At 33.2% G+C, this 17,116-nt stretch overlaps 1 protein-coding gene, 1 long non-coding RNA gene and 2 pseudogenes across 2 annotated transcripts; 2 read left to right on the top strand and 2 right to left on the bottom strand.

Annotated features, from left to right (window-relative positions):
* Positions 1-3,947: 3,947 nt before the first annotated feature.
* LOC132281030 (F-box/kelch-repeat protein SKIP11-like) lies at positions 3,948-5,777 on the top strand (annotated as a pseudogene).
* Positions 5,778-6,303: 526 nt separating this feature from the next.
* Positions 6,304-9,034, top strand: LOC132285745 (uncharacterized). The gene is made up of 2 exons (XR_009472597.1): positions 6,304-6,469; positions 8,817-9,034. It is a non-coding gene; the product is annotated as an uncharacterized LOC132285745 (long non-coding RNA).
* Positions 9,035-11,193: 2,159 nt separating this feature from the next.
* On the bottom strand, positions 11,194-12,573 carry LOC132281031 (uncharacterized). The gene is made up of 3 exons (XM_059782771.1): positions 12,067-12,573; positions 11,748-11,979; positions 11,194-11,657 (listed from the first exon to the last, which is right to left on the bottom strand). The coding sequence occupies exons 1-3, from the start codon at positions 12,571-12,573 to the stop codon at positions 11,194-11,196; spliced, it is 1,203 nt and encodes a 400-aa protein (XP_059638754.1).
* Positions 12,574-12,836: 263 nt separating this feature from the next.
* LOC132281032 (L10-interacting MYB domain-containing protein-like) lies at positions 12,837-16,414 on the bottom strand (annotated as a pseudogene).
* Between the last annotated feature and the right edge of the window lie 702 nt (positions 16,415-17,116).

Consider the following 17,116-nt stretch of genomic DNA (forward strand, 5'->3'; position numbering starts at 1 on the left):
TCTCTAAAGGCTTTCTCAAAATATAGAATTTATGTTCCTTAAAGTCATGAATAAACCTAGATGACTACCAGGGTTTATATAGAGTTTAGAATGTCCTAATCACTCTAAAAATATAGAAAATTTCATGCATAGGACTTGGAAGGAAGTCTAGTCCAAAAAGGAATCAAATAGAGCAAGAAAGGAAAGTTTCCAAACTGTTGAGCATGCCTTGAACCGGTTTAGGATTCTTCAACCTGTTCAAGAAGACCAGCAAGAATTTGAATAACCCTTCTTTGAGTCTTGAACTGGTCCAAGATGGCCAGACTTGAAATTTTCTCAGAATCCTAAAAAGTTGAACATGTTCGTTTATTCTTGAGCCAGTTCAAGATGGACATAATGTGTTTCTTCCATGAAAAACGTCTAAACTCTTTCTAAGTGTTCTCACTACCTCCCAAAACTTCCTAAAGCATTATTCTCATTATCCCGAAGTGTAGTATACTATGAACACTTGAACTTCTTCAAATCTGCATCCGATCTTCAATATTAAAATTTTGAATCGAAAAATTACAACTCGATCAGACTTTATTAACAATGAAATTGGCCAATTACAAAATACATATCTCACAATCTCCCCCTTTGGCAATTTCGTGACAAAAACCTAAAAACAATTTGTAATCTACCCAAGCAGAAAAACAAATGTCAATGATTGGTAAAGGAAATAAAACCGCGAAAATTTTTTTGAACCTCATGAAGCTTCAACATATGTAGCAACCTTAAATACAACTACCCGTGAAGCTTAATTAAGAAAATAAACACAAGCATAAAATAGCAATTAAAGCTAAGAATGCCTGAATATCAAAGCAATGTAAATGCAATGATCAATGGTTCTCCCCCTCAATGCAAAAAGTTCATCCCCTTAATGCAAAAGTATCTCTCCCCTGAATGATAAGACTCTAAACTCTCTCCCCCTTTTTGTTACAAATTAACAAAGGTCTCAAGGATGAAATATCCTAAAAGTAGGAAGCAACCAACCATATAAATCTTGTAAATTGAAACTAATGAGAATGTAGACTCCACAAGACTATATGTATCAACACAAAAAATCAAGATTAATTCTATGAAGTTTCACAAACTTAGTAAGTATAGTAAAATCACCACCAAGTTCCAAAAACCTATGATCTGTCAACTATTTAGATTTCATACAATAAATCAATGATATCACATATCCTTAGAAATCAAATTATTAACATGTGCAAAAGACATTTTTTTTATTTTTTTATTTCTCTTTTTGTGCTCCTTTTTTCTTTTTTTCACATTGGCGGCTTTCACACTTATGGGCAACCAGCTCTTTCCCTTGTTCCCATTTGTTTCGAGTCAAGGTAGCTTAGACAATTCCCAAAGGTAGCATTTTCCTTCTCACCTTTTCAAAACAACAAATTATTTTCAATTTTTTTAAAAAACATTTCATTCCAAGCTGTTTTTCAATTTCTTTTACTTTCACTCTTTTGGTCTAAAATACATAAAGTAAGTTTCAATTCCAAGACATTGATCATTCATATCAACATTATCTTTGACCAAAACAATGACATCAAATATAAGTACGTAAATGTACTTTAAATGATTCATTTATTATAAGAAACAAGTAAGCAAAACCAATTGCATCAATTCATAGCCATAGTATATTTTACACAGATAATTCATGTGTCATAAAACTCCTTGTGTTCAATATACTCAATCAATATGGTTTGCTTATCTTCCCAAAAACATAATCTAGACACTCAAGATATGCATAAAAAAACCTTTCTAGACTATGTCTTTGCAATACATCTAATCAAGATAAATGACACCTATAGATTTCCTAAGATGAGAAAACTTAAGAGAATCTAATGGCTTAGTGAGAATATCAGCCAAATTTTTATCAGTATGCACTTTTTCCAAAGACACGACATTTTATTCAAAAAGTTCCCTAAAAAAGTGAGGTCGAATGTCAATGTGCATAGTTCTAGAATGCAAAACTGGATTCTTTGAAATATTAATTTTACTAGTTGTTAACCATAAGACTAATTTTGACAATCACAAAACATTAATGATGTTTTAAGGACTAATATTTGCATTAAGATCATATGACAGATAAATCATTTGAAGTCCGAATGGAGAAGAAATTAAAGGCAAGAATGAGCCAAGCAAGTTTCATTCCATGCACTCCAAGGATAAAAGAAGACAAGTCATTCAAATCCCATGCTTCAAAGATGAAACACGGAAAAGAAAGAAAATCAAGACCGGCAATTCAAATGGGGTAAATAGGTTTGGTGAGTGCCATAGATTCAAATGTTAAATTGATTTATGAATATCATGAAGCTCACATCCTAGGATCATTCATTCCTCATTTCATGATTAAATGGCATCATATATTGTCCATATAACTTTAAAAGCCTAGAAACAGAGGAGGAAGTTCACATTCAAGATCTTTCGGCCGACTGATTTAAGGCATCAGATGGCTGACAAAGAAAACAGAGAGTTGGGTTTTAGCCAACAGACGTTTCGGCTGACCGAACATGAGGGTTTAGCTGACTGACAAGGGTTTAACGAAAAATAATCTTTATGATAAATGCATCACCCGACCGATTTGATACATCAGCCGACCGACAAGAAGAGGTTTCAAAAACAGTGAGTTGGACCGACGATTGGGGATCAACCGGCTAATAAGAGACATTCATCTGACCGAAGATACTCCATCAGCTGACCGATACAGAGTCAACTTCAAATCAAACAACTACCTGCAAACTTGGACTATTCACACCTCATCTCTAACAGTTATATTGTGTTCCAAAAGCTATATTGTGTTCCTCTCTCTATAAATAGGGGCTGCAGCTTGTGTTATAGATACACAACTATTGAGAGCAATTTGAAAAGTATTGAAGAAGTTCTATTCTAGAGCATTCAAGGCCATTATTTGATCATTCATTCCATATCTCTTATTCTCTCATATCATCTTAGAGATTTGAGCTTCATTTCATTCATATATTTACTCTAGTTATGAGTTTACACTTGTACATCTATCTTGAGAGAGATTCAATCTTGTATTTCAATCACAAACTTGTAAGGGTTAGTGTGACCTAAAAGAAGCCTAGGAGAAGGGTGTTCTCCTAGTAAAAAAGAGAAGCAAGGGCTTGCTTCATGTGAAGGTTTGCTCTCCATCATTAAGGATCAGCTTTAATGGATTGGGAAGTCGAAAGAGGGATCTTGAGCAGAGGAGTATGAGTTTTCGAACCTCACTAAAATCTCTGAGTCATTGTTTGCAATTTCTTATCCCTATCTCTCTTACATTTATGCTTTGAATTATTTATCTACTTTAATTGATTATTGCATAATTGATAATTAGTAGTTAAAGTTGAAAATTTGAAAAATTGGCCATTGACTCTATTCACCCCCCTCTAGAGTCAATTAGTGTTTAGCAATTGGTATCAGAGCCTAATCTCTAGTTAAAGATTTAATCATCTTAGAGAACGATCATGGCCAACTTTTATCAAGAAAGTCAATCTAACAATAAACCTCCTTGGTTTAATGTCAAGGCTATGACAAATCTCTATTGCGCTCTAAGTAAAGATGACTTCAATAGAGTTTTAGATTGTGAAACGGCCAAAGAGATTTGGGATAAACTTAAAATTACATATGTTGGCACTAGTCATGTTAAGGAATCCAAAATGAACATGCTTGTCTGTAAATATGAATTATTTACCATGAACAACAAAGAAACAATTAGTGAAATGTATTCTCGTTTTACTAACATTGTCAATCCTTTGCAGGCTCTTGGAAAGTAATATACATCATCCGAAAATGTGAGAAAAATTCTTAGGTCTTTGCCTAAGAATTGGGAAGCTAAGAAAACCGCTATCCAAGAAGCTAAAAATCTCAACAAACTTCCTATTAATGAACTCATTAGTTCCTTGATGGCATATAAGGTAGAGATGAATGATGGAGATGACAACAAAGAAACTCACAATAAAGATTTAGCTCTTCAAGCCACTACAAAAAAGGTTAAAGTTGAGAAAGCTCTTGATAATGAAAAAGAAGAAGAAATTGCACTCATCACCAAAACTGTGAAAAGAGTCCTTCAAATGAAGAAGTGTCAAAAGAGCAACAACCTCAAAAGAAATGGTTTGATAAGTGAGCAAGGAAAAAGAGAAACACCTACTTGTTCTCATTGTGGAAAGCCGGGACACTTCAAATCGGATTGCTATGCATACAAAAATGAAAAGGAACAGAAAAAGAAAGCCCAAGCCATGCGTGTTACATGGGAGGATGATGATTCAAATGGATCCGGAAGTGATGATGAACTCAATGAATTGGTCAATCTTTGTCTCATAGCCGATGAAGATGAGGTAAACTCTAATCATGACTCTTTTGATTTAGAAACTACTTATGATGAATTAGTTGATGCCCACAATTACTTGCTTGACACTTTTAAAGAATTGCATGACGAATTAGGCAAGATGGTTCAAAAGTGTGCTAATCTTAAAAAAGAAAAACAAATTATCTCTCAAAAGCTTGAAAAATCCCTTCTTGAAAATGAAACATTGAAAAAGGAAAAAGAATGTGAGTTAGCTAAAGATTTGGCATCTATTGATTTAGCTTCCGAAAATGAGTCCTTGAAAGTCATAATTGAGGATCAAATTGAGATTTTAACCAAATTCACAAGAAGTAGAGAGAATTTAAGTCTCATGCTTGGTAAGCAAAGAAATGCTTATGCTAAAGATAGGCTTGGATATGATCCCCAGTTGCTTATTTGGTTCCGCTAGTCTTGGAGAAATTGCAATTCTAGCAGGCGGTTGTGATCCACAGGGCAATATCTTGAGCTCGGCAGAGCTTTATAATTCAGACACTGGAACATGGGTGTCTCTCCCACCCATGAATAAACCGAGGTAAATGTGCTCTGGGGTGTTTATGGATAGGAAGTTCTATGTTATCGGGGGATTGGTGTAGGCAATTCAAATTTGCTTACGTGTGGGGAAGTGTATAATTTGGATACGAGGACTTGGCGCGAGATTCCTAATATGTTCCCTGCACGGAATGGAGATGATGGGATGACTGAGGCACCTGCTACAGCCAAGGCACCTCCTCTGGTGGCAGTTGTAAAAAATGAGCTATATGCGGCTTATTATGCAGAAAAGGAAGTGAGAAAATATGATAAGGAAAGGAATTTGTGGATTACAGTGGGGAGATTACCGGAAAGGGCAGTCTCAATGAATGGTTGGGGGCTAGCCTTTAGGGCCTGCGGAGACAGGCTTATTGTTATTGGTGGTCCTAGAGCTTTAGGTGGAGGGATCATATAGCTTAATTCTTGGGTACCAGATGAAGGCCCACCGCAGTGGACTTTGCTGGCTAGCAAGCATTCAGGAAGCTTTGTCTATAATTGTGCCGTGATGGGGTGCTGAGGTGTCTGATTTTGGTGACACTGTCTCCACTGTGCAGATTACTTTCTGAATGAGAGTTCCAACTTTGCTTTCTCAATGAGATAGGATTCTGGCTAGTGGGTAATCTCTGCCTTCCTTTGTTTTTCTCTTCTTTTGGGGGGGAAATTTAAGATTTTACTCAAGATTCATAAATATTTACTTGGAGGAAGTGTGGAGATTTCTCTGTCTTTTATTTATGATGTCCTATTGGTTTGCATCTTCACCCATTTAGTTACCATTTGAGCTCTTCAAGGTTTCTATCATGTTGACACATAGGTTAATAATTTGAAGTACCGATGCATTTTAGGTTTTATGAATATTTACAAAAGCTTTATTGAAGCATCATTTGAACTGTTCAGAGGGATCATGCTTCTCAGTTGCCTGGATTTTCCTTGATGAGATCCAATTGGCCAGTTTCCTTATTTTATTTTATGACTGATGCTTATTTACCCGTTATATGTATTTCTAGTTTAGATTTTCTTATTTGATGGATCTTTTCTTCATAAATTGTGCTATAGCATTTTCAATAATACTATTTGCTGTTCACAATTATTATACCTGTTTTAAATGGTTTGAGAATTACTAGGTTTTTAGTTCCTTTACTTCGATTCTGGTACAACATTTGTGCTTTGTATTATTTAGTAATGAGAGACTTCAGGTCACACAGCCTAATAAGATTCTTATACGAAGTGGAAATTTTAGAGCTTCAAATTTACCTTTGGAATTTGTTGTAATTTGGTCTTGTACTTTCACATGAGATTTTTTTCCCATAGGAAATATTGAAATATTCTGCATGCTTACGAGTTTTATCTTCTTCTGACTGCTAATAAAACTATTTTAGTTAAACGGAATCATTCTTTTTGCAGCCTGCTCCCCACATTCCCCTCTTCCTTTTTCCTTTTGGCTGGGTGCCCTATTCAGTTGAACCAACTTCTTCCCTTTGGATTTGTTTCTTGATCAACGATGCAGTTACTGCATTCATCATTTTTTCGAATAATCTCACATGTGGAGCTAAACTACTGGAAATACAAGAAATGGTAGGGGAATTCACATTTTCATTTTTGCATTCTTACCCACTTCTATATTAATTGCAATTTGTAAGGTAAGTTTGTCCATTTGTATTCATTTACAAGGATACCCTTTCCCCTTATTACCATCCTTTACAAGAGCACAAGTGGGAATGTCTCATTAGGCTTTTATGTTTTTTTATTATAGTTCGTTTGAGGAAATTTTTCTGGAGGAAAAGTAACCAAATTTTTAGTAAAAGTAGATTTTCCCCACAAGAGGAGAGTGTATAATTGTTCCCCAATCTTCATCTATTATATTCAGGAACAAAAGTAGAGCCTTAAATTTTAGGATTTTCTTTCCCCATATATTTTATCTTTGAACCATTTCTCCTATAGTAGTTTTCCTTTCCCCGTCTCGTCTAATTTTTGGATGCAGCTTCATCTCTCACCTTAGCTCTTTTCAAATAAATTTATCAAGCAGGGTTAGTTTGGGTATAAGCTGCCTGCATATTCAATGATCTTAGGCTCCATTTGAATTGATGGATGAAATGAATGGGTTTTGTTAGTATGATTTAGGGACTGTAGCCTAAATTTGGATTTGATAGCTTAAGCTTAGATTTCAATAAATTGCATGAATTGGTTTGAGAGTCATATAAGGGTAGAATTGATATAACGAGGTGATATTCTATGCATAAATAAAATGCATATTCAATTATCTCAGGCTCCATTTGAACTGATGGATGAAATGAATTGGTTTTGTTCTTATGATTTAAGAATTAAGACTGCAGCCTAAATTTGAATTTGGTAACTTAAGCTTATATTTCAGTAACATGCATATAAGGGTGGATTTGAGAGCATATAAGGGTGGATTTGATATACCGAGGCGAAGGGAGTCATTTGAAAATGAAATCCATGCTAAGAAGGATTCGAATTGTACATGGATCATAAGAAAATTCATCTTTTCCAATGTCCATGGTCTCTATCCTCGTCGGATTACTCAATCCAGCTCTATTAGCAAACCTTCCATATATATGTTATTTAAACCCCAAATCCCTTCATTTTAAACCATCCTTTCAAATAGAGCCTATGATTCTTGGTTTATGCACCCGACTGATTTTCTATTTTCCTTTCAGAGAGATTTGGATTGGTATAACATTTTTGTTAATAAAGTTGGTGACGTGGGAATTTGCACGGAAAAACATCTTATTGCTAGTGCATTATAATTTCCAGGATGTTGTATTTTTTCTTGTACCTATAATTATGAGAACCTCATATTAGGCTTTATTCATACCAAATGTGAAAAACATCTATCGTGTGCTTCATTATTATTCTCGGATTTGATGAAAAAAAACAAAAAGATGATTAAATTTTTACGATTTCGAACAGACGTTACAGCTGATGGTGGATTGTGATAGTATTGAGGTTCTACATTTTGTTCGTGTGCTATTATTTTGATCACATACACATTAAGATGACTGACTAGTCTATTCTATTGATATGAACTGGATCTTTTGTCAGAAAATGAAGGGGGCTCATTTGTGAACCACCCTCCATAACAATCAAAATTGAATTCATGCAGGTAGTTTTCTAGTGGTCATAAATCAATGTGTACTAATGCTCATACATGCATGGATAAATCAATGTGTACTAATGCTCATACATGCATGGACAATCGGATCCTGACTTTATGTGAGTAGAGGCTAATGTCAGTGATATTAATGACATCATCATAACATTAGCAGGGATATTAATGACATGTACATAAATCAGTTGGAGTAGAGTAGAGGCTAACAACATGATGTTAGGGATATTAATGACATCATCGTGACGTTAGCCCTCACACATATACATCAATCAGAGTTGTCCAACATTCGGAGTCTCAGTCATTTTCCACGATGGATATATGACCTTGGATTACTTTGTTGCTTCCATTATTCATATTGTCCAATTCAATTACTGTTTCTATATGCAGTTGCAACCAGACTTGGTTTCCTACAACACAGCTGGTTTTTTTTGTAGTTTGGAAACTGGTTGTATCAGTTTTAGAAGGGTTGGGTTGGCCCAGTAAATACAAAGTACAGTTGTCAAGGAAAATTGATGAGCCAAACTCAACTAAATTGGACACAGCTACAATTAGGCAGGTTGACATGGTAATATTACAAAACCCACGTGGGTTGTGCGTGATAGCATAAATGCTTGTCTATTATTGTTTCTGGTTGCAAACATGCCATGAAGCTTGTATTTGTACTGTGTTTGTATGGTTCTGCATTCAGATATTAATTAGCAACTCTACTTCCTTAACTCCAAGACTGTGTTCCATGACCATGATGGGTTTTCTTTTCTGCTAACCACCGGTTGTTCTTCTTCTGTCCTGCAGCACCAAAATTTCTCCACAGATTGGTAGTATCTGCTCAGACACTGTTTACTTAAATCAAGAACACAATCAGAAAACAACAGAAAAATAAACCATACACCACACAAGGTACAAAGATTGGTTTATGTGGTTCGGTATGTAATTTGTATTCACAGTGAAAAGCACAAAAGATTTTACTATGCGAAAAAAATAAATAAATAAATAAAATAATAAAAAAGAAAGATATTACGACTTCCAGTGCTTCCAAGTTCCAACCCTTTGTCCTCGGCCTCTCTATTTACAAATCTTATCTTTCTATATTGAATTACAACAGAAACTAAATTCGGGGTGAGGACTTGCATGACAAAGACAAAACGAGCCACAAAAAAAGTAAATAAATAAAAATAAGTGGAGGCTGCAACTTTAAATATGCGTGTGTTGACTTGGGGTGATCATGATCTTGGCTGGCATTTATCCATAATAAAACCCTATTACCTTTCTGACTTGTCATGCAAAATCTGTTCATTGATTACATTCTTTAACATGTTAGTGTCATTAACAATATAGATAACAAAAATTTTGGATAGTGTCACTGCATTTTCTTCTGTTGCTGAGTTTATTAAGAAGCAAGTTGGAGAAAGAGAGGATTAAAAAAAAATCGCATATCACAGAGATAGAAGCAAAACACACACCTTTTGTACTCTTTATCTTTTTCTTTCATGTTCCCCCAGTTGGAAGAAAGTGAAAAGAGGAACTTTGGACTTAATAATTCTCAGGTTATCAAGAGAGCCCTCTCATAATAAGAAGATGAGTTCGTCTTCTTGATTGTTTGATTGGGAGATCTTTATTCTAACTTTTCAAAGTTGTCAAATTTTTATTTTTTTAAATCAAAATAGTTAATAAAGAGAGCTCATTGTCGTCACAAGACGGCTTTTTCAATAATTTATTTTCCCTTCGTTCTTTTTCTTGCTTTTAAACTGCTCACCATAGCCGAGTGTAGGGAATTGCTTCCCTCTTTCTTTCTCTCTTTTCTTCTCTCTTTCCCTCTCTTTCCTCTCAAACGTTTCCATTCAAATATTTTGTTAGTGTTAATTACCACTACATTAAATGGTAATCTAAATATGGGAAAGAAAAAAAAATGTTGAAATGTAATTTGGAGCTTGGATGTAGAGAGGGCCAGTACACCACAAAAAGTGGCAATTGGACCACCATGTGAGGTCCTCTTCAGAATTGAAGAGGATCTGCTTACAATTTTTTTTAATTATTTTTATTTTATTTTATTTATTTGAAGACAAAAAGTATTAGAAATTTAATTAATAGATATAGAGAGTCAAAATATGACATTCTAAAATATATCGGAGGCACTAATCCAATGAATTATCCAGCCATTTGCCTGCTTAGATGGTTGTGGTAGTTCAATTTTTTATTTTTATTTTCCTTCTATTTTATAATTATATATATATATATATATATAGAGAGAGAGAATTAACAAAGAGACCAAATTTATTCTTATATTTTTTTCCTTTTAATTTATTGCCCCTATTTATGGACTGGGAAGCTGTCATTTTCATTATATCTTTCCAATATTATTATTATTATTATCATTTTAAATTTTGTTTAATCAAATACTGGTCAACTTCTCACTAAACAGTTTTCCACTTCCCACTTGCCCTCTATTCAATTGTCTACCCATTATTTAGGAAACGGATCCTCTCCAAAGAAAGTTCTCTCCAAGTATTAATCCTACGGCTATTAAGACGCCACATTAATAACTTATTTCACTACTGAACGTTTAGATTAAAACAAATCAAGTCTTACGGTTTTCCAACCAATTTTCCTATTAGGGATCAGTTTCCTTCCTACAATTAAGCTCTGTTTGGATGAGCTTCCTGTTGTGAAAAGTCCTTTTACTATAACGGGCTTTCAAGAATCACTTATAGGAAGGAATTTAGAAATAAAAAAGGCGTTTGGTAAACCTTACTTTTGAGAACTTCTTTTATGCACAAAAGTGATTTTACTCACACGATATGTGTTTGGTTGCAAAGTCACTGAAGTCCTTCTACTATTAAATAACTACAAATTTACAATAATATCCTTACATTCTATTTGACACAAATATTGAATCATATCAATAACAGTTTAGTAATTCAAAAAAAATAAATAATAATAATTGTAATTAACATAAAATTATAATGAACAATTAGATAGAACACTTCTACCACTAAAAATGGATAATCGATATGTTAAATATTATTTAAAGAAGACAATAAATTTCCATTTATATAAAAAGTAAACATGATCAATAATTTAAATACTAATTTCAAATAAACAATAATTTTTCAAAATAAATAAATTAAAATTTTAGAATCAATCCTAAGACATAAATAGACTAAGGAACAATTTATCTAGTTGATTGCAATATTGAATTAGCAATCCCATCACGTATAATGCTCATCTCTTGTTGTTGGTCCATTGTTCCACTAGATTCCGATAAAGTAGCACGCGTGTACATATCATCGTTGTCACTGGCATAACCTTCATCATCATCATATCGTCGAAATTCGGCATCCGCTATTGCTTCTTGTCGTATATAATTGTGTAATGCCATTGATGCAATCACAATTAACCTTTGTGTTGGGAATGGAAAAGGAGCCATATGTTTTAAAATTGCCCACCGAGCCTTCCAAACTCCAAAACAACGTTCAATTATATTTCTAATAGATGAGTGAGCATAATTAAACAGTTCTCTAACTCCTCTTGGTTGGCGATTTCTTTGAAATTCTTGTAAATGATAACGTACTCCTTTATATGGTGCTAAATATCCTGGCATGTTAGCATACCCAGCATCAACAACATAATATTTACCTACAAAAAGAAAAAGAAAAATATATAAAAAAAAGTTACATAAAAAATAAAAAAATAAAAGAAAAAAGAAAAAAAAAATATTGTATGAACCACTTGGAGGCTTGGGAAAGTTCAAATTTGGCCTACTAAGAGCTTCGTTAAGTATACGAGAATCATGAGCCGATCCCTCCCATCCAGCCCAAACAAATGTGAATTTCATATCAAATGAGCAAGCAGCCATCACATTTTGTGTGGAATCTCCTTTATGTCCACGATATGCAATTTGTTGATCGACTGGAATCACTGCATCAATATGCGTTCCATCGATTGCACCAATGCAACCCTACAAAAAAGATTGTTATGAAGTTAACAATGAAATAATGATAAAATATAATAATATAATCCATTATGAAAGAAGTACATAAATTACCTTAAAATGATGCCAATATTTAGGATTGTTGCGTATGTGAATAGGGATATCATCAAACGAAGGAGGCACAATAATTGACGTTGAGAATGTTACTAGGGCTTTCAGAACTGTATTAAAATGCCTACTAATAGTCTCACCAGAGTGTTGAAATCGTTCTTGTAGCATCCTATTTCTTTCATTATGGCCAATTGTCATAAGAAATATGGCCATTTGCTCCTCCATAGAAATTTCACAACTATCTTTTAATAGATCCTTTCGTTTGAGCTCTTGACAAAGCCATAAAAATACATGCTTTTCCATGCGAAATAACTCATGACAACGCTTATGATGTCTAGCTAATACTTCCATTACAAATTGATGTCCTGTATAATTCGAATTTCTACATGGTTCTTTCACATTATAGTTGGTGTGGTAATTAGTTGAAACACAAACTGCAACACCCAGCAATGCATCTGCCACCATTTCATTAAATTCGTCATCAGATTGAAAATTGTTGTCTGAATCCATGCTTAACTGTCACAATGAACGTCCTTCATCAAAATCTATACAATAAACAAATTATAAATAATAAATAATATATAAGAACATGCATCACACATTTAGAAAGTCTAAAATAAAGCATTTCCATTAATAAATAAAAATAACAACCTCAAATAACCACTCCAGTATCTTAAAACTATCAATTTCTAAATAAAAAAAATATTAATGATAAAAATTGCATAATGGTAATTTTGAAACTTAATAATAATTTTTTTTTAAAAAATAAAAAACTATGGATGGGATGTCTTAGAAGCCATGTGTCGATTTTGAAGCCAACTAAGGCGTAACTCATGCTCTCCGGGTGCCACAAATAGCTCTCGTAGTTCTTTTTGTAAGAACAAAGTGTCGCAACCAAACATGTAAAGATCTCATCCTTTTGGTATTTCTGTCGTTTGGTTCAACAATTCTATGCACTCCTTGATTGTGTTACTTCCACCAGCACGGTTAGAATTTGTTGCCCTTGATTCAACTGCATTGCATATTCTCTTAAGCATGTTGTTCATATTAGTTGCCGGAGTCACTTTTCGACGTTTCTCAGGTGGCGGAATGAAATCCTCTGATTTTTTACGTGTACCATCATTCTCCCTAACACCACCAGTTTCTTGATTATTATCATATTCCCTATGTTCTTCTGCATTATGAAATATAGTATTTACGCCCATCTCTTCTTGAGTATCCTGTGTATCTTGGTCAATTCGACAAGGTCCAGCATTATCTTCTGATAAAGTTCCTTGTGAAGGTCCATAAGCCGAATTACCTGTTGCTATCCCATCTTTAAATAGAGCTGTTAATTGGTAAGAGTGTTCAATTCCCTTCTCACGAAACTTAGTTGCATCTGGATTGACTTGTTAACAAAATAATTTTTATCATAACATATAATTACAAAATAGTGCATGCATATTCATATAATTAAAAAAAAAAGAAAAGAAAAGAAAGGTATATACCTGCAAGTAATTAGCCCACCAATCGTCACTAGTCACGACTGTATCTTTTTCATAATCCCATCCAAGCCCAGTCTCTTCCCTTTGCAGCTTATACCATATCTTCCATTCACTCTTTGTACTATCCTAATGATTTTTCATCTGTTTTTTGTCATATTTTTTTCCAGTTCTCCTTTGAAAGTTTTACAGTACATAATTCCATCCTTCCTTACTAAGGACAGTCCCTTTTTTATTTCTCTTTAACATTTGATCATAACATAATTGTACAAAAATACTATGCAACTCATTATTCCAAATTGCTTTTCCCTTTTTTTCACTCTTTTGACTTTGCATTAATAACCCACCTGTTTCATTATTTGCCATCTATAACATAATATAACAAATTAGCTTGGACAATCAAAATGCATGGTACAACATGCATGTTTGTGAGCAAGTTAGGCACAGTAATAAGCTACAAACATGTAATGCATGATACATCCATAAATACATAGATGAATACATAAAAATAAAAAGAATTAAAGTTGCCCCCATTTCCTATGTCCTCATTATAAGAGCTCATTTCATACCATAAAATTAATAATCTATAAAGAATTAAAACAACCTCAACTTCAGAGTACAGAGAAAACAACAAAAAATGACATAGTACAGAGAAAACCATTTAGGAAAAAAAAGACGTAGTACAGAGAAAACAACAAAAAATGAATAGAATGAATCCCATCCTTTAGCTAGAAGAAAGTAGATCACAACGTGATAGCATTCCCAAACTGTCCATGACATCACAAAGAGATTGAACCAAAACCAGGTCTCACGGCCCTCGCAAGACACTTACCCATAGAGGAAGTGAACTCACAAGGCATCAAAAATCACAAAGAAAGAAAACAGTGCATCAGCATCTATCAAAAAAATAAATAAAGTTTTTCACACTGTCAAGTTTTTTTTTTCTTTTTCGGACACACTATCAAGTTTGACAAATCAGTCAAATTGCAACAAATTACAAAAACAGAGACACATATCAATTATTATTATTATTATTATTTTGATAAATAGAGACATGTACCAAATTCTACAACTTTGAAATTAGAAAAACCAGTGCTATAGATCAATATATAAACACCTTGACAAAAATCCAATGATGATAACTAGCAAGAAAGAGGAGATAATATGTGATAATACACCTTCACAACATCAAATTGACCGAAAAGTTCATGTCTCGAATATAAAAGGAAAATAACATATTCAACAACAATGAGAATGATTTTGCAGAAGAAATGAATTGTTCTATGATGCACTTAAAAAATCATGTCTAACCTGAGTTCGAGTTTTGCAACTTATGAATCGTGCAGAGAATTTGCAGAAATTGAAAGAGCTACTAAAGATTGAAAGGGAGAAAGATAATATATATAGCAGTAGTATTTAGAGAATAGCAAATTTTGTTGATAGGAATGTAAGTCCTAAATTTTCTCTCGGAAATTTTTTTGCCCGCTTATTCCAAACGAATTTTTTTTGTATGAATTTTTTTTTGCCTCCATACGAAATTTTTTGTAGGAATTTTTTTTGCCCGCGTATTCCATAGGAATTTTTTTTCCGCGTATTCATAGGAATTTTAAAACTTTCCATAGGAGACGAAACATACCAAAACTCTTCATTGGTTAAAGAAATTCTAGAGATTGATAGATGTGAACTTACAGAAACGATGATTCGATAATGGATTCTAGGGCAGTGGCAAATTGGGAATGGAGAATTTGATGAAAAATACTATGATTAGGAGTGTAGCAAGACTCAAATTCGTCTTCAAAATCCCAAATAATATTCTCCAGTAGAAATCCAAACACTTGTGGGCTGAGTAACTATGCGGAACTCCGGCGAGAAAGTACGCTTCATGCGAATTTTCTTTTTCCTGTTAGTTCTTCATCTCCCCTAGCAGACATCGATTCCTCTCGTAATAAAATTGAGAACGAAGGTTAATTTGGAAAAAAAATTATAATTTATAAGGTCAAAATTGTAACAACAATATTTATCACTTAAAACCATCCTTGCTTCCTGAGAAGTGAATTTGAGAAGCCTCATTTTGTTGCTTCAGTAGAATGGACTTTTGAAGAGTTGGGCTTTATAAGGAAGCCCGTTTAAAAATATTTACCAAATACTCAATTTTTTTGTGAATTCCTTCCTGGACTTAAAAGCCCATTTTGAAGCCTCCAGAAGCCACGCCAAACACAGCCTAAATTCTTCTCTCAAAACAGTCAATCTTTCTATCAATCTCACATAGTATGGATCTTTGGAAATTGAAATTATTTTAACGGTTTATGTAGAAATCTCAAATTTGGACAATATTAATTTTTCTAGAATTTGTGAATAGAAATATAAGTTTGATTAATCTTGCAAATCTTCAATTGTAACAATCAAAGATTGTTGATGGTAGAGAAAATCGAAAAAGAAAGTTTCAAGGTAAGAAAATTATTTTAAGAGTTTATGTGGAAATCTGAAATTTGAGCAATACTATTTTTTTTTTAGAATTTGTGAATAAAAATATATGTTTGATTAATCTTGCATATCTTCCAAGTTTGATTAATCTTGCAAATCTTCAGTTGCAATAATCAAAGATTGTTGATGGTAGAGAAAATCGAAAAAGAAAGTTTAAGAACGGTAAGAAAGTTATTTTAAGGGTTTATGTAGAAATATCAAATTTGAGTAATACTAATTTCCTAAAATTTATGAATAGAAAAAGAAAGTTTCAGAATGGTAAGAAAGTGTCGTGTTTTAGTGTACTCAGTAGTGAAATAAGTTGTTGATGTGGTACATTAATAGTCATAGGATTAATACCTGTAGATGCTTGGAGAGAACTTTCCTTGGAGAGGATCTGTTTCCATTTATTTATCCCACACCATATGCAATTTCTATCATGCCATCAAGGTGGAATATAAATCCTTCTACATTGAATAGATGAAATAATCTAGAGAGAGAAAAGGTTGACAGACTTCCAATATAACAAATTTGTAAGGTCTGATTTTAAAAATGTAATTGATTTTTATTTTATCTTATCTTTTTTGTGTTTTTTTAGGGTAGGCCAAAGGAAAGAAGGGTTGACCTTCAAAATACTTTAATGTACCTAATGCCAATGGTGGCACACCACAGTGCCATATAATCTGTCTCTACTACATCAACCTCATGATTTGGTGCCTCAACCTGAGATCACACAGCATAAAGTTCATTTTACTTATTTATTTTCATTATTAGGGAGCCAATATTCCGACTTTACTTTTCTTTTTAAAATAAATAATATAAAAGTCCTTATTAATATACTATTTTCTATTTTATAATACCATAACTATCTTTGCCCTATAGACATTCTTTTCTTACATTCTTTATTATTGCTACGTTTGGTTTGCAAGATTGGTCATTCTCATTATATTGTTTAATTGGAAATATGAAACGTGTATGAATGAAATGATAATAACTATTTTAGTGTTTAGTTGGACCAATTTAAAATTTAGAATGAAATAAATTTCAAATTGAGTTATCCAAAATACCACTCTTAGTGACAAATATAATTAAATTAGCAAAATAACATT

The sequence above is a fragment of the Cornus florida genome, unplaced genomic scaffold (assembly GCF_030987335.1).
Source record: "Cornus florida cultivar Cherokee Brave unplaced genomic scaffold, ASM3098733v1 CherokeeBrave_3.0.0_Hap2_Chr11, whole genome shotgun sequence".
NCBI lineage: Eukaryota > Viridiplantae > Streptophyta > Magnoliopsida > Cornales > Cornaceae > Cornus > Cornus florida.